The 23,558-nt window shown below is 44.2% G+C and overlaps 1 protein-coding gene across 1 annotated transcript in view; it reads right to left on the reverse strand.

The window, feature by feature from the left end:
• LOC126413231 (uncharacterized) overlaps positions 1 to 23,558 on the reverse strand; it is a 44,802-nt gene that overhangs the window by 3,893 nt on the left and 17,351 nt on the right. Inside the window, exon 2 of the mRNA XM_050083129.1 lies at positions 8,564 to 8,727. Coding sequence (XP_049939086.1) covers positions 8,564 to 8,727 — 164 coding nt within the window. The remainder of the gene's footprint in view (positions 1 to 8,563; positions 8,728 to 23,558) is intronic.

Genomic DNA, 23,558 nt, shown 5'->3' on the forward strand with positions numbered 1-23,558 from the left:
AGTTATCTAATTTTACAAACGTTCGCAATTTTTAAGACATAGAAAAAGTATCTAGCATTTGTGGACTTAGAGTAACCTTTTGGCAATGTTGACTGTAATACCTTCTTTGAAATTCTGAAGGAGGCAGGGGTAAAATATAGGGAGCGAAAGGCTATTTACAATTGCTACAAAAACCTGATGACAGTTACAAGAGTCGAGGGGCATGAAAGGGAAGCAGTGGATGGGAAGGGAGTGAGACAGGGTTGTAGCCTATCCCCGATGCTATTCAATCTGTATACTGAGCAAGCAGTTAAGGAAACAAAAGAAAAATTTGGAGTAGGAATTAAAATCCTTGGAGAAGAAATAAAAACTTTGAGGCTCGCCGATGACATTGTAATTCTGTCAGAGACAGCAAAGGACCTGGAAGAGCAGTTGAACGGAATGGACAGTGTCCTGAAACGAGGATATAAGATGAACATCAACAAATGGAAAACGAGGATAATGGAATGTAGTCGATTTAAATCGGGTGATAATGAGGGAATTAGATTACGAAATGAGACACTTAAAGTAGTAAATGAGTTTTACTATTTGGGGAGCAAAATAACTGATGATGGTCGAAGTAGAAAGGATGTAAAATGTAGACTGGCAATGGCAAGGAAAGAGTTTCTGAAGAAGGGAAATTTGTTAACATCGAGTATAGATTTAAATGCCTGGAAGTCTTTCTGAAAGTATTGTGTGGAGTGTAGCCATGTATGGAAGTGAAACATGGACGACGAATAGTTTAGAAAGAAGAGAATAGAAGATTTCGAAATGGGTGCTACAGAAGAATGCTGAAGATTAGATGGGTAGACCGCAAACTAATGAGGAGGTATTGAATAGAATTGGCGAGAAGAGAAATTTGTGGCACAACTTGACTAGGAGAAGGGATCGATTGGTAGGACATGTTCTGAGGCATTAAGGGACCACCAATTTAGTATTAGAGGGCACCACAGAGGGTAAAAATCGTAGGAGGGAGACCAAGAGATGAATACAGTAAGCAGATTCAGAAGGATGTAGTTGCAGTAGGTACTGGGAGATGAAGAATCTTGCACAGGATAGAGTGGCATGGAGAGCAGCATCAAACCAAGTCTCTGGACTGAAGACCACAACAACAACAAAGAAAAAGTAAGCAAAAATTGGTAACACATTTTATTATTAATTGTCACTAATAAACAATACAGGCAACAGTTTATAACCACAGAAACAATAGTTTTTGACAACAATGAGAACATTTATTTCGAACAATTAGTGCATAATTGCGCTCGATGCTCTTTACAAAATGCGTTGCACAAAAGGTTCTCATTCTTCTGTTTTTCGACGGACGTATGTGGCAGATAGTTCTCCTCGGGGCAGATGATGCTCCAATATTTCCACCTATGTTCTCACGATGGAGTTCGATTCCAAGAACAGACTGTATAGTGAGACGCAAGTCATTTGATATTCTTGGTATGTGTAGCTTGCTTTGCATCCATGATGAGAGTAGCTCTTCACTCAGTCGTATTAGGAAGTGTTTCCTGTTTGGGACATCCTCCTTTTCACGGGCGGTGTTGTGAACGTGAATTATTCACATATTAACACACATAATTTTCAAAATTCCGTAAAACACAGACAAAAGCCAGCGTTTAGTCTTCCGGCTGCAAGAAATGTTGCGTGACATCTGGTCTCAAGAATCAACGACCTTTTGTGTCGTTGTAGCAATGAATCACCCTAGGTTTCTTAGTTACTTCATCTATTTCAGCTTGGTCTATTTTATTTGGCTTAGGTTTATATGAGACAAGAGTCACAGATGAACATGGATGTTCGTATCTCTCTCTTCTTGGTTGTAAGTAGTTCTGGAGGTATTTCTCGCTTATTGTGTCTCAAAGTACCAACGAGAGTGAGGTTCTCATTTAGCAGATCGTCGGATAACTTATTAGATGTGACCCACTTATCAAGTGTAACATTTCGGTTAGATCCTCTCTCTGTCTCTCTCTCTCTCTTTTATAGATCTCCTTTACGTAGTATTCTCCAAATGGCGGGCCGTTAGTATCTGTGCCTTTGCCGAGATATGGAGAAGCATCAACCATATATTTTGTTTCTGCTTCACACGCCCTGACAATTTTAATCTCATAATTAGCGTGCTTTTTGGCTATGAACATGCGAAACGAATATCTACCTCGAAAAGCAAGGAGTTGTTCGTCCACTGTAATGAATGAGCCTGGTTTGTAATAGTTACGGCAGTTGATAACAAATTCATCCCATAATTCCCTGAGCCGGCCGCGGTGGTCTAGCGGTTCTAGGCGCTCAGTCCGGAGCCGCGCGACTGCTACGGTCGCAGGTTCGAATCCTGCCTCGGGCATGGATGTGTGTGATGTCCTTAGGTCAGTTAGGTTTAACTAGTTCTAAGTTGTAGGGGACTGATGACCATAGATGATAAGTCCCATAGTGCTCAGAGCCATTTGAACCATTTTAATTCCCTGACTCCTGCAAATGGACCGGACTGCTTTCGTTCTTCACGAGTCAACTTATCATCAAACCTCAGACAAGAAAATAAAAACTTAAATCGCTCGGAACTCATGGCTGCTTTATATGTAGGGTTACATAAATTACTGTCAAACCAAAGCTGCTGTCAAGATCAGGGTACCAATTATAGCTTTTAATTCTTAATTGGAAGTTGTACTCTGAGTTCTCTTTGGATTTTGATGTTTTGATCCTCATTACCTCCTTGTTCGTGTGATTTACTATTAATTGTAACATACCATCTGTGAAAAATAAAGAAAATATGTCTAACAGCGTAGTGGCATTCCTAGCGCGATTGATATGGGATTGAATATTATGAATAATATCCCTTTGAGGTGTACGCGCTGTCTATTTTTTTAGGAGCCAGCGACGTCAATTCCTACCCTGTTCGAAGCCGAATGATTCAGTCATTGCCATCGAAAGATGAAGAAACACTTTTACCTGAATTTGAAATGACGGGTGAAAATGTTGACGAGGAAAATGAAGAAACATTCCTGGATCGCTTTTTTGATCGCAACAGAGAATCGCTCCCTTTTTCACCAGAATTTGGAGGGTCTCTACCAAAGATTTTAATTTGGCGTTCTTCACCCTCGCCATCTGTAGGGTCAATATCATCATCTTCAACGTTATCATCTTCGCTTTTCGAGTCGTAAATGTTGCTGTCATTCTGCTCTTGCTTCAGCTCATGAAGTAATTTCCTTATTTTATCTCTCAGGTTTGAGTCATTTGCCTGTAGTAAATCTGACATCTGAAATTAAATACGAGATAGTAATAGACTGAGTTTATAAATTCTCGTATTATCATCTCAGTAAACAAAGCCTGGATCATGTATAAAATTAATCATAAATCCATATTGCGAGCATTACTAACCTTATAAGATGAAACGAAGTTACAAACGATCGTAAAAATGACGACTTTCAGAAAAGCTGTCACTGTTTTCTAACCAGTGCGTGGAGTTCCTTCTTGGCAATCATAAGCACATAAATCAGTCTCTAATGCTGGGAAGGTACTGACGAGATGGAAGCGCTTGTGACCTTCCCGCGCTTTTCAAGCAACAATGAAGAATTGGCAGTCGTAATAATTACGAACGTTAGTGTTCTAGGTTTAATAAGTCTTAGTACACTTAGAGAGATACAAGTTAAGTAAACCTTTTGATTACTGTGTTAACTTGTTCGCTAATCATTTCTGCTCTTGTCCACCTTTCCAAAGACAACAGCTCCCGCACCACTCTGAAGCCCACCTCTTCTTACTGCTATATACGAAGTCATACACAAGACTGTCCACACTGAAGTCATTAGAGGCGAAGCAAAAGCTCGGGAAATGAACCATTCGGGAACTCTCCGTAGTCGGTTTAAGATCATCGAGGAAAATCTAAATCTCGATAGCCAATCGGAGAGCCTCTCGTCCCAAACGAGTGTTGAGCGGCATTGCACTGCATCAGCGCGCAGTTTGCGAGTTGTATGCTGGACTGAGACTAACTGGAAAGAGATATGGGGCGTTTTTGGTATGGGATAAACTTAGGCGGGAGAGCTTTTCTCTGCGGTGAACCACGGGTGAAATTTCTTAGTTGAAAGCAACCTTAGTGGGAACGTGTGCAAATTTTACGTGGCAAAAAGAAAAACGGCGCTTTGAGATGACCAGTTTTAAATAAACGAGGAAAGTTTTCACCTGTTTGTAGAGTCGTATTATCACTGGTCGAACAATCCAATTTACACAAATATTTATTTAATTTAACTCTGTAAAGATCTGAACGCTTGCAGAGATTGATCTTCACATGAGGAAAACGATTCATTGGTATTTGATTGAATTTCTTGATGGATTTCGCACTAGCTATAGCACTGCGGAATTGATATACAATGTTATACGAAACACGGGGAGTAAGTCAGCTGCAACCCGTGACCTGTTAGCCTTTGTGACTTCGCGAAATCGCATGTGTGTCAGTAGCGCCACAAATATTATCACTTTTCGGTAAGACAGCTACAATAACAATAATGTAGATACCACATTGACCTAAAAAGCAGAATTACATAATGTGCTAGGCAACATTTAGTAATCTTTGCAAAGAAATAGTGTGTTAGCTGTAGTACCTTACCTTATACAGAATCCACGAGATACACGGGAATGCAAATTACCGTTGTTTCACTCACAATACGTTTATATAAGTTAAAGGAGTGAGCCGCGTTCCCACAAAGCAGGACAAATACAAAAGCAATTGATTATTTTAAATCAAGTTCAATCCTTTAGAGATTAGTTAATTATTTCATTTGCAGTGAAACTGTTTGCGCTTGGTGTAAATTTTATCCAAAGAAGAGGCGACATCTCCAATAGCCGTCAGATACAAGTACAATGTTAAGCTACAGTACATTGGACACCTCTATTTAAATGTGATACAACAGCGAACATTCACAGACATAATTATCATTGGCCATTCCCGACCACATACTAAGAATCTGCCACTCGCTATTACGTCCAGTTGAAATTCAGTTCACTGTCAACAAATGCCCTTGTCGTTTGCACTGAATGCAAGAACACAGCCCAGATTATAAATTCGATAGAGGTAGAGCAGTTTCTAGGCTGGTCAGGTGAAGCGTGTAGCTAACACTGGAGACATGGCTGGAATAGACAAACTGTTATCCGGCTACTGTGGACAGATGGTCAATGGAATATGGAAAAGTAGGTGCAGTCCTCACCAGTCAATATTCTTCCACTCTTCGGAGGAGGAATACATAAGAAGAGAAATATAAACCAGAAAAATACTATCTCAGCCACCATCGCTCCACACTCTCCATTCGTCTGACCTCGTGGTACTATTCAAACGAACCACTGCTTGATGTTTGTGATGTCAGTTTATAACCATACTACACTTGCTTCTGTAAACTAAACGTCAAGATTTTTATAGTACGCCGAGCGCAAACTTTAAATATGAAATAGATAAAACATTAAAATGAAGTAATTCTTTTCAAAACACCTCTTATTAAAAGGTTTTCCCAAATATTCACATTGTGGGGGTATTGTGCGTTCCCATCAATAAGGGAGAGAGGAGAGAGAGGGCTAGCAAGACAAACTTTCTTACGGAAGAGAGTGACCACATCTATAGCTTAAAGTTGTTGTGACAAGTGTTAACTACACTCTGCGGTCCGTGGAGGGCTGTTGTTTACACTACGCAGGCTGAAAGTAAAATTTTAATAAGCAGTGCGGCTTGATACTTGATAAGGTGTTCGTCGCTGATGCAAAAATTAATCAGGAAACAAAATTCAAAAACACAAGATACGTTGGTAGCTCAAAAGGCAAGGTAACAAGTCTTCCGCGAGAAACATCTCATTCAGGAAACAAACAAGTACCAAATTTACTAAGGCGCTGGTATGCACATTTGTTTTCCACGTAGTGTCGATGGTTGTCGTATTATTTGTTCCATAGTTAAACCAATCTGTCGATACCGGCATCAAAGAAACCAGGAACCAGGTCTAGAAGCAGCTTAAGAAGAGCCTTCTGGACGTTTGCATCTGTTCTGGAGTGGCAGACGGTCAGATGCGTCTGTAACGGTTCGAACAGATGGAAATCACTTGATGCGGAATTCAGATTTCCATGAAGTAATGAGTGCTGTCGACAAGGGATCTCAGATCGATTCCACATTACTAGATTTCCAGAAGTCTTTTGATACCATTCCTCACAGGCGACTATTAATCAAATTGCACGCATATGGAGTATCGTCTCAGTTGTGTGACTGGATTCGTGATTTCCTCTGAGAGAGGTCACAGTTCGTAGTGATAGACGGCAAAAAGTGCGGGGTCATCCACATGGGTACTAAAAGAAATCCGATAAATTTTGATATACGATAAATTGCATAAATCTAAGGTCTGTCAATTCGACTAAATACCTAGGAATTAAATTACGAGCAGCTTAAATTGGAAAGACCACATAGATAATATTGTGGGGAAGGCGAAACAAAGACTGCGCTTTGTTGGCAGAACACTTAGAAGATGCGATACACCCACTAAAGAGACAGCCTACATTACACTTGTCCATCCTCTGCTGGAATATTGCTGCGCGGTGTGGGATCCTTACCAAGTAGGACTGACGGAGGACATCGAAAAAATGTAAAGAAGGGCATCTCGTTTCGTGTTTTCGTCAATAAGGGTGAGAGTGTCACAGATATGATACACGAGTTGGGGTGGCAGTCACTGAAACGAAGGCGTTTTTCTTTGCTGCGAGATCTATTTACGAAATTTCAATCACCAACTTTCTCTTCCGAATGCGAAAATATTTTGTTGACATCCACCTACCTAGGGGAAATGATCATCATAATAAAATCAGAGACATCACAGCTCGAACGGAAAGATTTAGGTTTTCCTTTTTCCCACGCGCCATTCGAGAGTGGAATGGTAGAGAAGTAGTATGAAAATGGTTCGATGAACCCTCTGCCAGGCACTTAAGTGTGAACTGCAGAGTAACCGTGTAGATGTAGATATACCGGACCAAAACGCACTTAACCGAAGTCGTATGCGGTCGCCTGTAGTCGTTCAGCAAAACGACACCTGTCTAAAACAGTCCTTGTCGATTCCTCTGAATCGCCTTCTGCAATCTTTCCAATGTAGTACAATAAGAGGTAGCATGCACGGAGACTCAACCAGCAACACATCCTGGTGCCGCATCCTGGTGTATACAACTTTCTGTGCGAATACCGCTGTCTTTGCGAGTCGATGCGGTGGAGAAATGGAACACCCTTCCCCTGATAACTCGGTAAGTGCTGGAGGGGCAGCCACATTCCCTTTGCTTCATTCTGATTTACCAGTGTCCTGTGGTAGTACAAAGTGTTGTGCGCGATATACATTACACTGCCAATGGAGATGATGAGATCGCGAGGAATCTACCTCAAATAAATGCGACGATCGCCTTGAATGAATACTTAGACACTGCTCACGTTGTCGCCTGTGGTGGATGCGTTTGATTGCGCTCACTGTTGTACGTCTGGCACATCTGTTTTGCCTTCATCAAATTTGTAACTCCAAAACAGTACCTGTTTTCGCGATATTACACTCGCTCTGTAATCTACGTCCAGTCGTCGATGAATTGCAGCTGTGATCGTTTCCTTTCGACGCAAAACACTTATTAGACTTAGCATTTCAAACGTCGACAGTATACTCAGCAATGCCTCCGACTTGAAACTCTACCGACGAAGCATTTTTTTATGTCATCAGTCTTCTGACGGATTCAATGCGACCCGCCACTGTTTCCTCTGCTGTGCCAGCCCCTTCATCTCGGGGTAGCTTTTGGACCCTTCGTGCTGAAGTATTTCTTGAATTTATTCCAGTCTCAGTCTTCTTCTACAGTTTTTAACCCCAACAGCTCCATCTAGTACAATGGAAGTTATCATCTGATGTCGTAACACATCTCCTATCATCCTGTCGATTCTTCTAGTCGGTGTTTTCCAAATGTTCCTTTCTTCGCCCATTCTGCTAATAGCATCCTCATTCCTTATCTTATTCGTAAACCTAATTTTCAGCACCCTTCTACAGCACCACACCTCACACGCATAGATTCTCATCTTTACTGGTCTGCCCTCAGTGAATGATTCACTAGCATACAGTGCTGAGTTCCAAACTTATGTTCTCAGAAATTTCTTCCTCGTATTAAGGCGGATGCTTGATACTACAACACTTTTGTTGACCAAGAATGCCCTCTTTGCCTACGCTAATCTGCCTTTTATTTCATCCTTGCTTCGTCCGTCAGGCGTTATTTTGCTGCCTATATGGACTTTGGTTTTCATTCCAATGGGATATGAAGCTAGAGTTATTGAGAAGCTCGATAATGACGCTGAAAACGAGAATGTAATGGTAGTTTTTAAGAAGTAAAGAGGCAAGTATGAGAACTATTACAATGCCTATCCAAATCAGTTATTCAAAACATCGTAACAAGCCACATGATCATTTCCGTTTCTCAAAAAGTATCTCATGTACAGCCTGTCAACAGCTAGAAGTAAATGCTTCAGGCTCATTTTCGCCGTAGTGTAAACGATGAAACGTGACAAAGAAATATTATTACTCACTGCGAAATAAGGTGTTCCAGATCTCCGTAGACGTCTCTTCGGAATATTCGTTTTAACGGGAAGTCTTTCGCACCTGTAGGCAGTGGATAGTTGACTCTGAATCCGTAAGCGAAGGCGAAGAGATTGGTGTACGGCAATATGTCTTTCTTAATGTTCAGTCGCACCTGCAGAGATAAAGAAAATTATGTAACAAATTTACATTTCTTTATAAATTATTTTTCGAAAATGGTGCTTAAATATTCTTAGTGTGAAAAGTAAAACATAGCAAAGTCTGAAGCACAAGGCTATTGAATGAGAAGCTCATTAGTAAAGAACTTTTGGAAACAGTCAGACATGTTACAGTGGAAAAATATGCACTAACTACAATGGAAAATGATATCCTTCAACACCTTGCCCGGACGATACGAAGCTGATATTCCAATATTCCCAAGCCTGTTGCGGTGTCTTCATTAAAGTTTAATCCGTATGCAAGATTATTTTCAGTAATTTAAGTATACAGAAACATTATATTAGGTCTACAACTTCGCTGCCGCCGTTTTTCAACACATGGCAGTAGCGGCAAGTCGTGATGCAGATGGTAAGTCGTGTCATATAATAATCTGAGGCGTTTGTAAACATAACGCCATCAAAATATTAGTCGATTTGTAATTGCAATATAAAGTTGTTCCTGAGTGAATATGTCAACTTACGAGCCTAGTTCTCGTCACTGCCGGGAAGTTTTAATTTTCTGTTTTAATACGAAGTCGTCTGCGGCTGAAGCTCAAAATGTGGGGTAAGATCTGTAGTGAACGAACGTGCAGAGAACGGTTTAAAAGCTTCAAGAACAGTGATTTTGATGTGGAAGACCGGCATGACGATGGAAGAGAGAAGGTTTTCGAAGCTACCGAAACCGGTGGACAGAATCACAGGATATCGTTATCGAATACAGTTGCTGCGTTTGAGTCGAACACTGAAAGACAAACCACCACAGTATAGTGATAGACATTAAAATATGATTTTGCAGTATGGCAGTGCTCGTCCCCACGTCGCAAAACCAAGCAAAACATACTTGGAAACGTCTAAATGGGAAGTCCTACCCCACCCGCCGTATTCTCCAAACACTGCTTCCTCTACTTACCACCTTTTTCGATCAATGGCACACGGCCCGGCTGACCAGAACTTTCAGTCATACTGGCATGTGCAAAAGCGGATCGATTCATGGATCTCCTCAAAAGAAGTCCAGTTCTTCCACCGCTGGATTCGTATGCTGCCCGAAAGATGGGAGAAAGTAGCGGCCAATGATAACAACTACTCTGAATCGTAAATGTTTGTAATTTTTACAATGAAGCCTCAAACATCGAGAAAAAAACAGTGGAAGCAAAGTTGTAGACCTTGTACATGTAATAATATAAATTCCGCGTAGCTCAACGGTCTGATGCGAGTCTTTTAACTGGCACAGCTTTGGCAACTTTCATGTCGTAGCTTACCACACTATTCAATCGGAGAAAGGGGGCCTAAATTTTAACGTGAAATCCGGATCACGTGTCGCTCCTAGCAAATCTCCAGATGACAGAGTTGCAGGCTAGGTTAAAGGTCGACTCAAGCATTCCGTGGTCTGACCAACGTTTAGTTCCATGACCTGTCGAGGCACGCATATTAGAACTAGACCCGACTTCTAATTGGCTGTTGGTTGAGTCTAACTGTACTGGAACATTTCAGACGGAAATCGCGGCACAGTATAATAGGAGGACATCATGGTGCGTCTTATCGCCATCTTTCGGACTTTGAGTAAGGTCAAATCACTGGCATGGGCGATATGCGATCATCGCACGGAAACATTGTGTAGACAGAGGGCTCAGCCTCAGAGCAATAGTATGATACTAAGAGTAAGCACGGATCTTTGCGGAACATCTATACTACGAGGAGACAGTAGGATTGTTCGATTGATTCTGACGAATATAGGGATGACAACAACTGAAATTCGGGTGGACGTCACAGGCAGAGTGTCATGTCATCAAGAACCGAGAGGAACAGGTTACTGGAAGGTAGAAACCGAGTCAGTGGTTCACTGAGTGGCACTCTGTGATATCAGCGAAGAGTCTTGAATCAGATCGATAGCAACTTGTACGCAGACGACCTGATGAAAGGTGAAACTAAGCAGTTATTCTAGTGATTCATACCTCCATAATTATTGAAATTGTGGTTTGAGGAGCTATTGTATACGACAACAGAAATGATTTTGGGAATTATTGATGAGAGCCTGAACGTTTGCCAGTATGTGGCGAGAATGGTACACACTGCTCTCGCAACCTCTATGGAATGCGGCACCTAATGACAAATTCCTTTGTAATGATTCCATGACCTAAAAACGCCTTGAAGTACGTACGGATCCTTGACCGGCATGCTCGACACACTCATTTGTTATCCAAAAGGCACGTCTGGGGTGCAATACTACGCTCGAGCCAGCGTTTCTCAAACACAGAGCATGTATTTCATGTGTGTTAAAACGTTCTCAACACAACATTCAGACGCTGTTTGCTTCCATAACGTGACGAATGCAACAGTGTATTCATACTGATGTTGATGATGGACTTCTTTCCGAACAAAATGAAAGTTCAATCATTTGATACCCTTTATATGATGGACGTGTTCACAGAATTTTATAAATGTCGGCCCTATGCTTCATGATGTAAACGTCGCCCTTATAAGAACTTATTTTCGGTCACAAAAAAAGCCATTCCTAGTATGAAAAATAGTGTTCATACGTGGTTGCTGTTACGGGTGTCTAACGTTACCGGAATTTTTCATGTAGAGGTCACAAACTAGAATGCCCAAAAGACGACATTCAGACGTTCTTAGGCGACACGACGTGTATGAGAGTGTATTCGTTTTTTTTTTTTTTGTAAACATTTTTGGAAAACAGTGATCAATTAATTATTATATTTTGACTTAAGTTCAGTCTTGATCACACCATTTATGTTTTAATGATATAGGTAACCGGTTTCGGTTCTTTCTACAAAACCATCATCAGACCCATGGCTCCCTTAGGATGGTAGGCGGAGCTCTCCTCAGCTGCTACGAAGTCAACTGATCAGTTGACTTCGTAACAGCGAGGAGAGCTCCGCCTACCATCCTAAGGGAGCCATGGGTCTGATGATGGTTTTGTAGAAAGAACCGAAACCGGTTACCTATATCATTAAAACATAAATGGTGTGATCAAGACTGAACTTTAGTCAAAATATAAGAGTGTATTCGTGCCTGATTTAGATGATGGACATGAGTTCGAAATGGAATGAAAGTTTTATCATTGAACAACCATTATGCGATGAAAACTCCGCGACGCTTGATAAGTACCGGAAAGGTATAACACTTTGCTTTTTCAATTAAGATTTTCTCCAACATTGTCCTCACTCAACTTACTTACCCACATTTACCAGGGGCCCACAATATGACCATCCACACACACACACACACACACACACACACACAGAGAGAGAGAGAGAGAGAGAGAGAGAGAGACAGCAGAGCCACTTACATCTTTTCCCCGCGTCATTAGCTCATCAGTGTCTATTTTCTAAGAGTTCTTGTTTTGCTTTACTTTTGTAAACCTACGCCTGAAGAGGGGCTACTGTTTATCCGATGAGGAGATTTCACAGGTATTCTGTGGACTGAATAGGATGCGTGATTTAAAGTTGCCCCTGAAAAGGATGAGAGTGTGTACAGAGATGAAATTTGTGTGAGATGTGTCGATATCCACGCAGCACGCCAGGAATTTTAAAGATAATAGATATAACTCGCAAGAACCTCCCACATGAACTAAACCTCCAGAAATGTCACAGTTTAGCCACTGAGACCATAGAAGATGGTTTTTTTTTTTTTTGTTTTGGTTTTACGGCGCAAAACTGCTATGGTCATTAGCGCCCGGTCCGTGACTTAGGAAACAGTAAAAACCGAAAATGGAAACCAGCAGCAATGGGAACGAAGCTCAAAAAATTGGAGAAACTAAAAGCAGAAGGGAGGCTTAAAAATCCACTACAGAAAGGGGTTGGTTGTCCCCAAAAAAAAAAGCTTCAAATGACTGACGTTATTTCCCTGGCACTAAGGAACTCGAGAACGCGATCGGCCGAGCGCATGTCATCTGCTAAAATTGACGATATATCAGGCGACAGCTGTAGACGGGCGCGTAACGGAGTAAAATAGGGGCACTCAATTAAAAGGTGTCTTACCGTCCACAGCTGAGAGCAGTGGGGACAGAGTGGGGGAGGATCGCCGCTTAAAAGATGTCGATGGCGAAAAAGACAGTGCCCTATCCGGAGTCTAGTTAAAATTACCTCCTCCCGACGAAGCACAAGGAAGAGCTTTCACGTCCCGCAATTTATTATGGGGAAGTGTCGACCAATGTGCGTGCCATAAAAGAACAACACGACGACATAAAATGCTCCGTAGATCGGCGAAGGGAATCGATTGAATAGCTGGCCGAAGAAGAGAGACTGCAGCCTTGGCCGCTATATCGGCCGCCTCATTTCCACCGAAACCAACGTGTCCCGGGAGCCAGAGGAACGCCACCGAGACGCCTCCCAGGTGGAGCAAGCGCAGACAGTCCTCAATCCGATGGACCAGAGGGTGCACAGGGTAAAGAGCTTGGAGACTGAGGAGAGAGCTGAGAGAATCTGAGCAGATAATGTACTGTATCCGCTGATGGCGGCGGATGTAGTGGACAGCCTGGAGAACAGCGTAAAGCTCCGTAGTATAAACCGAACACTGGTCGGGAAGCCGAAATTGATTTGGGGCGTCGCCAACAATATAGGCACTCCCTACACCTAACGATGTTTTCGAGCCGTCAGTGTAGATAAATGTGGCTTCCTTCATTTGTGCACATAGAGCAGCAAATGCCCGACGATAAACAAGTGAAGGGGTACCATCCTTTGGAAATTGACAAAGGTCACGGAGCAGGCAGATCCGGGGACGGAGCCAAGGCGGTGCTGTACCCCAAGTTGTCAAGAAGGTTTTAGGAAAGCGGAAGGAAAGAGAATGGAGCAGTTGACGGAAGCGGACTCCCGGTAGTAGTAGGGAGGAGGGGCGGCCTGCATACCCTACATCAAAGGAGGCGTCGAAAAAAATGTCATGGGCTGGATTAGTAGGCATGGAAGACAGATGGCTGGCATAACGACTCAGAAGGACTGCTCGCCGATTGGACAGCGGAGGTTCAGCAGTCTCAGCATAAAGGCTTTCCACAGGGCTGGTGTAAAAAGCTCCAGACACTAAACGTAATCCAAGGTGGTGGATAGAGTCGAGACGACGAAGAATAGACGGCCGAGCAGACGAGTAAACTATGCTTCCATAGTCCAATTTCGAGCGCACTAAGGCGCGATAAAGGCGGAGAAGGACCACTCGGTCCGCTCCCCAGGAGGTACCATTCAGGACACGGAGGGTGTTGAGCGATCGCAGACAGCGAGCCGAAAGATAGGAAACGTGGGAGGACCAGCACAGTTTTCTGTCAAACATAAGACCCAAGAATTTAGCGACGTCCGAAAACGGAAGGTTGACCGGTCCTAGATGTAAGGAGGGTGGAAAAAACTCCTTACGTCGCCAAAAATTAACACAAACGGTCTTACTGGGAGAAAAACGGAAGCCGGTTTCGATGCTCTAAGAGTGGAGGCGATCGAGACATCCTTGAAGACGTCGTTCAAGAAGGCTGGTCCGTTGAGAGCTGTAGTAGATCGCAAAATCGTCCACAAAGAGGGAGCCCGAGACTTCAGGAAGGAGACAATCCATAATTGGATTCATGGCAATGGCAAACAGTACAACACTTAGCACGGAGCTCTGGGGTACCCCATTTTCTTGGGAGAAAGTACGGGAGAAAGTAGTGTTCACCCGCACTCTAAATGTGCGCTCTGCCATAAATTCGCGAAGAAAAAGGGGCAGCCGACCTCCAAAGCCCCAAGAGAACAGTGTGCGGAGGATGCCTGTCCTCCAACAGGTATCGTATGCTCTATCCAGATCAAAAAATATTGCTACTGTTTGGCGTTTCCGGAGAAAATTGTTCATGATATAAGTGGAGAGAGCAACAAGATGGTCAACTGCAGAACGATGCTTTCGTAGACCGCATTGGGCAGGTGTTAAAAGACTGCAGGACTCCAGCCACCAAGCTAAACGGCAATTCACCATACGCTCCAAAACCTTACAGACACTACTCGTGAGAGAAATGGGGCGATAGCTAGAGGGGAGATGTTTGTCTTTTCCAGGTTTCGGAACACGAACGACGATAGCGTCCCGTCATCGTCTGGGAAAAGTACTGTCGGTCCAAATTCGATTATAAATGCGAAGGAGGTAACGCAGACTATGGGGTGATAAATGCGGCAACATTTGGATGTGGATACCATCCGGTCCTGGGGCGGAGGAGCGAGAAGAAGAGAGTGCATGTTGGAGTTCCCGCATGGAGAAAACAGTATTATAGCTTTCGCGATTTTGAGAGAAGAAAGCAAGAGGTTGCACTTCCGCTGCACGTTTCTTCTGGAGAAACGCTGGCGGGTAATTTGAAGAACTCGAAATCTCAGCAAAGTGTTTACCCAAGGAGTTAGAAATTGCGACGGGGTCCACTAACGTATTACGCGCGACAGTGAGCCCAGAGACTGGGGAGAAACTATGGGCGCCTGATAACCGTCGAATCCGACTCCAAACTTCCGAGGAGAGAGTGAAGGTGTTAAATGAGCTAATAAAGAATTTCCAGCTTGCCTTCTTGCTATCGCGGATGACGCGACGGCATCGCGCACGGAACTGCTTATAGCGGATACAATTGGCCAAAGTAGGATGGTGGTGGAAAACGCGAAGAGCACGTCGCCGCTCACGTATTGCGTCATGGCATGCCTCGTTCCACCAAGGAACTGGGGGGCGTCGGGGCAATTCGGAGGTGCGTGGTATTGAACGTTCCGCAGCTGTAAGAATAACGTCGGTAATATGTGTGACCTCATCGTCGACGCTAGGAAAGTGACGGTCATCGAATGTCGCTAGAGACGAAAAAAGTGTCCAATCGGCTTGGGCAAACTTCCAGCGTCGCGGGCGCATATAGGGCAGTTGAGGCTGCAGTCTAAGGACACATGGAAAGTGATCACTCGAGTGTGTATCATCAAGGGCGAACCATTCGAAGCGCCGAGCTAGCGGAACAGTACCGACCGTAAGGTCCAAATGAGAGAAATTTGTCTTGGAGGCAGACAAAAATGTAGGGACCCCAGTGTTGAGGCAAACTAGATCCGCTTGGTGGAAGACGTCTAGTAATAGTGAGCCACATGGACAAGGATGTGGAGATCCCCAAAGCGGGTGGTGGGCATTGAAGTCCCCAACCAGCAAATAGGGGGGGTGGAAGCTGACCAAGAAGATGAAGGAGATCAGCTCGTGCCATTGGTGTGGACGATGGAATGTATACAGTACAAAGAGAAAAGGTATATCCAGAAAGGGAAAGACGGACAGCGACAGCTTGGAAGTAGTGTTTAAGTGGATTGGGTGATAATGGAGAGTATCATGGAGAAGAATCATGAGTCCTTCATGGGCTGGAGTGCCTTCAACAGGGGGGAGGTCAAATCGGACGAACTGAAAATGGGGGAGAACAAAGCGATCATGGGGACGCAGCTTTGTTTCCTGAAGAAAGAAGATGACCGGCGAGTAGGATCGTAAGAGGATCGACAATTCATCCCGATTGGTTCGAATGCCGCGGATATTCCAGTGGATAATGGACATAGGGTGAACAGAAAATGGAGGAATGTGACCAAGGTTGCCGTCAACTCAATGACTGCTTAGAGCTTGCGACCGACAGCATGGAATGGCATTCAGCCGAAGGCAGAAGATCCTGATCCATAGGTTGTTCTGGAGCAGCTCCTGCCACCAGCGATCGGCCGGTTGATCAGCCGCCAGCAGTGCGCCTCGGCGACACAGAAGATGGCCGAGGGCGATTTCCGCCAGGTGGTGCTGTAGATGGGACACGCCTTGGCAGAGAAGGAGATGAACTGGGTTTCTTAGCAGCCTTCTTGGAAATATGTTTAGATGGAGGAGGAGCCGATGGTTGTGAAGTTGGGGTACGTAAAAAATCTTCACGAGTATGCTCTTTTTTCGAAATCTTGGTGTCTGACTTTTGGGCTCGAGGTTTAGCAGAACCCGATGAAGGGTGAGCCATAGAGTGGGCAGGCGAAAGTGGTGAGGTTGAACGGACGATCTTTGCGCTGGCCGATCTGACGACCGTGGCACTAAAGGTGAGGTCGCAAGTCTGCGTGGCCGCCTCCTTTGTCGGCCGAGGAGAAGCAAGGACAGTGCTATATTTTCCTGTCTGAGGCACGGTGGGCTGTCTACTGGCGAATAATTTTCGAGCAGCAAAGGTCGACACCTTTTCCTTCATTCTGATTTCCTGGATGAGCTTTTCATCTTTAAAAATGGGGCAATCTCGAGAGGAAGCAGCGTGGTCACCCATACAGTTGATGCAGCGAGGGGATGGAGGTGGACAAGCACCCTCATGGGCATCCTTGCCACACAAACACATTTGGCCGTATTGGAACAGGACTGGCTGGTGTGATTGAACCGCTGACACCAATAGCAACACGTAGGGTTTGGGGCATAAGGGCAAACAGAAATTATCTCATAGCCTGCTTTGATTTTGGATGGGAGTTGAACTTTGTCAAATGTCAAGAAGACAGTGCGGGTTGGAATGATGTTCGTGTCAACCCTTTTCATAACTCTATTAACAGCCGTTACGCCCTGGTCAGACAGGTAGTGCCCCCATCGAGGGAGCGTGTATAAACGACTCCACGCGAGGAATTTAAAGTACGGTGCGGTTCCTCCCGGACAGGGAAGGTGTGGAGAACTGAAGTACGCTGCAATTTTTGTGCCTGGAGGGCACTGACTGTTTCTAACAACAAGGTGCCATTCCGTAATCTGGAACAAGACTTTACAGGACCTGCAATTGCGTCGACACCTTTCTGAGTAATGAAAGGGTTGACCGTGGAGAAGTCTTGACCTTCATCAAACCGAGAAACAACAAGGAACTGTGGCAACGATGGAAGAACTGTCTGTGGCTGAGACTCAGTGAACTTGCGCTTGTGAGCAGACATAGTGGAAGGTGAGGAAACCATTGCGGAAGAATCCCCCATGATTACCGGCGTCTCCGATGGCGCGCTCCTCCCTTTTGGGGGCCCTCTCTGAGGGCACTCCCGCCTTAGGTGATTGTTCACACCTCAGGTCACACCTCCCGACAAACGGGAGGAGGGACCACTCGGCACTTTCGGAAGGTATCAGCTCGGGTAATCACCCCTCCCTGGGCCTGGCCGTTACCAGGGGGGACGTACGTGTCCTACCTGTCTACCCGGGGCGTGGAATTACGCGTTACCTCGTCACCGGCTACGCACGAAAATGCGTGGGTCGGCCTTCAGACACGCACAGGGAGGAAGAAAGAGAAAGGGAAAAACAAAGAAAGGGAAAGGAAAGAGGAGAGGTCTCAAACGCTGCAGCGGAGAAAAGGGTAAAGAGAAGGACAAAGGAAGGATGAAGACATACAAGCAGAGAAGGCGAAGAATGCGTTAAATTTACGAGTGTCCGTCTCCGGATGTAGGCACAAACCATACTCCCAGAGGGGGAGAAAGGGAAGGAAAGAGCCAGAGGTGAGGGAAGGTGGGGCGAAGATGGGGGATAGGGAAGGATGTGGAAAAGGTATGCAGCCCGGAAAGGAAGGAGGGCCACATTAGCTCGGGGTTCCGTGCTCGCTATGCACGTATCCACAAAAGAGTTGTGGACCCCGTGGGGGGATAGAAGATGGTATAAGAAGCGTACAGTATTACTGGCCGTGCTTTTACACCCGAGTTTTGCGGAGATTATGACAATCCATCCTTGAACTATTTTCGTGTGTCGCCGTCTATAATTCTTTCTACCTGTTCTGCCGAGAAGTTCTCTAAGTTTATGTCCCTCGCAAAGGCAGTGGCAGCGTGTCGGGTTCTGTGTAAAGTGCAATTTTACATCCTGTGATTTTAAATGATCAATCGGGAATCTATATGGTTCGGAATAACGTTCAAAATGAATGTCATTATGATGTATTTATTTACTAAACACCATAAACTGGTAATGTCGACAGATCTGATAATGATTAACTGAAATCTAGCAATTTCCTGAGAGCATGGTCTTACGACAGAACTAGATCAGAAGGCATCCTATTGGCAACTGACTATTATGGCGCACAACCTGTGTCTCGTACTTGCACTCGTTATATTTCATAGCCGTTCGTACATTTTCTTTAGCTTAAACAATATTCATTTTTGTATTAAGATGAAAGATTTCTGGCGTTATAATATTGTTGCAAGAAAGTATTTATGACCTGTAGGGTTCTCCTAATATCCGTACTGGAAAAAGCGGATTTATTAAACAAGATTACTTGCTTCGCGCAAGAATGACTGTTTTCCCTACATGAAATCTTTCGCCTGACTGTCTGCGTTCCGCAGTACCACTTACTCTCTGAATGCTACATGATGTCTACAGGCGCGATACAAAACTGTTGAAGTGGACAATAAAAAAATAAAATGTGGGTTAAACCGAAGTGGTACCTAACAAACTACATTATAGAGATGGAGATCTTTACGTCGAATATGGGTTGAAACGTTAAGATATGCAAGCCCTTTGGTATTGTTCTAGAGGAGCAGGCTGTATGTCGATACTGAAATTCAATGTTCCCTTCGTCTTCGACGACACAAACAAAACTCTACTACACTCGTCACATGACGAGTAAATTCATTACACTAAACTGATACAGATAAGGTACCTACACCCATACCTGCACATCGCGATGGCGAGGTCTCAGTGTGCGCAGTGAAGTTTCCGGCTGAACAATGCGACACGACTCTTTACTTTTTTTTCCATGGCGAGCATAGGGACCGAGCGAGGTGGCACACTGCTTACCACAATGGTTCAAATGTCTCTGATCACTATGGGACTTAACTTCTGAGGTCATCAGCCCCCTAAAACTTAGAACTATTTGAACCCAACTAACCTAAGGACATCAGACACACCCATGCCCGAGGCAGGATTCGAACCTGCAACCGTAGCGGTCGCGCGGTTCCAGATTGTAGCACCTAGAACCGCACGGCCACCCCGGCCGGCTTACCACAATGCAATTGTGTGCAGCAGGACAACATTTGAAGTTCCCGTCCGGCCATGCAAATTACGTTTGCCGCGATTTTCCAAATTCACTTAAGGCAAACGCCGGGATGGCTCCTTTGAAAAGGCGACGGTCGATTTCCTTTTCCATTCTTTCGCAATCCAAGCTCGTACTAGGTCCCCAATGACCTTGCTATCGACGTTAAACCCCAATCTGCCTTCCGTCCTTCTTTCTTTCTAGCATGAGAAAGCATCAGATGGTTCATGTTTTGATAAATAAGTTATTTATTAGGAAGTTCAAATGGTTCAAATGGCCCTAAGCACTATGGGACTTAACATCTGAGGTCATCAGCCCCCTAGACTTAATACTACTTAAACCTAACTTACCTATGCCGGCACGGTAGCGCAGCGTGTTCGGTCAGAGGGTTAGATACCCTCTGTAATAAAAAACTGAGTGAACGGATCAACGAAGAACCAGAACGGGTGTCATCGGACGTCCGCCCCGAACATATTCAACGAACAATATAGAACAAAATGAGACAAAAAAAAACCTAAGGACTTCACACACATCCATGCCCGAGGCAGGATTCCAACCTGCGACCGTAGCAGCAGCGTGGTTCCGGACTGAAGCGCCTAGAACCGCTCGACCACAGCGGCCAGTTATTAGGAAGTATCCGTTATTTGAAAATGCATTAGGAAATTTAATATTTCATAAGTAATACCCTTAGACATTCGTCTATGTAAAAAAGAATACAACGAATTAGGTATTCATTGCAGTGTTATTTCTATAAAATACTTGAAGAACGATGCTTAGCTCGGTACGAAACGTCCAGTGTCGTCAAGAAAAATAAATTCAAAAGTAATAAAAACATCATAATTTCTTTTGGTTTCCATGTGGGCTACTTTACGAAACATTTTTCATTTAAAGAAAACTTTTGTGCTTCTTGTTACACTTACCATGTTCTGATGACTGCAATGATTAACAAGTCCATCTTTGTTAAACCGATTTGTCATTTATTTATTTACTTTTGCCTTCAGTGATAATGAGTGTATTATTTTGTATATTCAACGGGAACAATCAATCGCTCTGATTACTAAATTGTTTGATTTTCACGTGTGAACCATGAACCCCGAGAACATCTTTGTCAGTTGTGCTAAACAACGAGCTAATAATTCGCAATACAGATCGTAAAACTAAATAATTAGTGAAATAAAGTATGTTCTTCCGTAAAAAAACCCTCTAATGAATTCAGGAAAGACAAGTCTGGCTACATATACTCCTTTTCGTATCAGGAAAGCATTTTCATTCCGTCGGAATCGCCTTTCCTGTTTACAGCAAGTCAAACGTGAAGCAACATTGCCTCTATCCTACATAAGTACGTTTTATTTACGAGATACTGTCCTGACGTCACTACGTACGTACGGAAATCCGTGACATCAGCGGCGCCCCAGTTCCTATTAGCTACTTGTCGTCTCAGCTAGCTGTTCCGCGCTTCGCATTGGCTCAACTCTAATTAGCACGTATCGTCGCAAATTCCAAAAACAAGTAACCTGTATGAGCAGCTCATTGTGGCAAATGACTAATGCAGACACTCGTGAGTACACACCCGCACACGCACACACACACGGAGAGAGAGAGAGAGAGAGAGAGAGAGAGTGAGAAAGAGAGGGGAGGGGGAGGGGGCCAGCGAGGGAGACTACACACGGGCGCAGGGGCCTAACGAACTTCGCTAACAAAGTGAGCACCACCGCGGATCGTGACCGACATACTGACGCATGCGGACGTCAGAAATCTCTTTTGTGCTGATGCCCGAATGCTCTTAACCCTTACAATCACTAACATACTTTCCTCCTTCCCGATAAAACATCGTATACCCAAACATTTCTCCAGTTAGTTACAACAGGCTCTTAATAGCACCGTTTTGTAATATAATAACTCTTCGCTTGCATCCACTTTTCCTATATAAATTCGAAAAGTAGCGTGTATCAGTGTTTTGGACTAGAGGCAAATTCTGACTCTGAAGAGGTGCAGCTTGTCTAAAACATCTCCTCACTGCCATACTGACTGCAATGAACTCATTCTGTACCACGTTCACACGACTACTTCAAGTATGGTCTGAGGTACCGTCTGCAATCGCAGTTGCTTCTTGATGTTATCATTAACCGACATAGGAGCTAAACCTTTGCTCACTACGTTCAATATTACCATCTTGACATCAACCACATTTAATGCAGGCTGTCTTCCGGAAGTGAAAGTGGAAATCTATACATAGTTAATTCACAATTTGGATTTTCTAAACAGAAACTTTCCACAGTAGATTTTTCTGTTGCGCTTATTACTAACGCGTTGTAACATCCGAGCAGTAACACATATATGTCTGATATATACTGGCTCACACACACTGTTGTGATAGGTTTCCTCTCATACGGACGTATTATCTCTACAAAATCGTTTACAGTCTACGAATGACATTGCAGGTACATTACTTACGACTGAATGAGAAAGTAAATATTGACAAACGCCATTTCACAACATACACTACTGGGCATTAAAATTGCTACACCACGAAGATGACGTGCTACAGACGCGCAATTTAACCGACAAGAAGAAGATGCTGTGATATGCAAATGATTATCTTTTCAGACCATTCACACAAGGTTGGCGCCGGTGGCGACACCTACAACGAGCTGACATGAGGAAAGTTTCAAACCGATTTCTCATACACAAACAGCAGTTAACTGGCGTTGCCTGGTGAAACGTTGTTGTGATGCCTCGTATAAGGAGGAGAAATGCGTACCATCACATTTCCGACTTTGATAAAGGTCGCATTGCAACCTATCGCGATTGCGGCTTATCGTATCGCGACATTGCTGCTCGCGTTGGTCCAGATTCAATTACTGTTAGCAGAATATGGAATCGGTGGGTTCAGGAGGGTAATAAGGAACGCCGTGCTGGATCCCAACGGCCTCGTATCACCAGGAATCGAGATGGCACGCATCTAATCCGCATAGCTGTAACGGATCGTGCAGCCACGTCTCGATCCCTGAGTCAACAGATGGGGACGTTTGCAAGACAACAACCACCTGCACGAACAGTTCGACGACGTTTCCAGCAGCATGGACTATCAGCTCGGAGACCATAGCTGCGGTTACCCTTGACACTAATGGTTTTTCGGTTCAATCCAGGTTCTGTTTACAGCATCATGATCGTCGCATCCGTGTTCAGCGACATCGCGGTGAACGCACATTGGAAGCGTGTATTCGTCATCGCCATACTGGCGTATCACCCGGCGTTATGGTATGGGGTGCCATTGGTTACACGTCTGGGTCATCTCTTGTTCGCAATGACGGCACTTTGAACAGTGGACGCTACATTTCAAATGTGTTACGACCCGTGGCTCTACCCTTCATTCGATCCCTGCGAAACCCTACATTTCGGCAGGATAATGCACGACCGCATGTTGCAGGTCCTGTACGGGCCTTTCTGGATACAGAAAATGTTCGACCGCTGCCCTGGCCAGCACATTCTCCAGATCTCTCAACAGTTGAAAACGTCTGGCCAATGGCGGCCGAGCAACTGGCTCGTCATAATATGCCAGTCACTACTCTTGATGAACTGCGGTATCGTGTTGCATGGACAGCTGTACCTGTACACGCCATCCAAGCTGTGTTTGACTCAATGCCCAGGCATATCAAGGCCGTTATTACGGCCAGAGGTGGTTGTTCTGGGTACTGATTTCCCAGGATCTATGCACCCAAATTGCGTGAAAATGTAATCATATGTCAGTTCTAGTATAATATATTTGTCCAATAAATACCCATTTATCATCAGCATTTATTCTTGGTGTAGCAATTTCAATGGCCAGTAGTGTATAACGTTGCGAACTTTAGG

The sequence above is a fragment of the Schistocerca serialis genome, chromosome 7, assembly GCF_023864345.2.
Source record: "Schistocerca serialis cubense isolate TAMUIC-IGC-003099 chromosome 7, iqSchSeri2.2, whole genome shotgun sequence".
Taxonomy (NCBI): Eukaryota; Metazoa; Arthropoda; class Insecta; order Orthoptera; family Acrididae; genus Schistocerca; species Schistocerca serialis.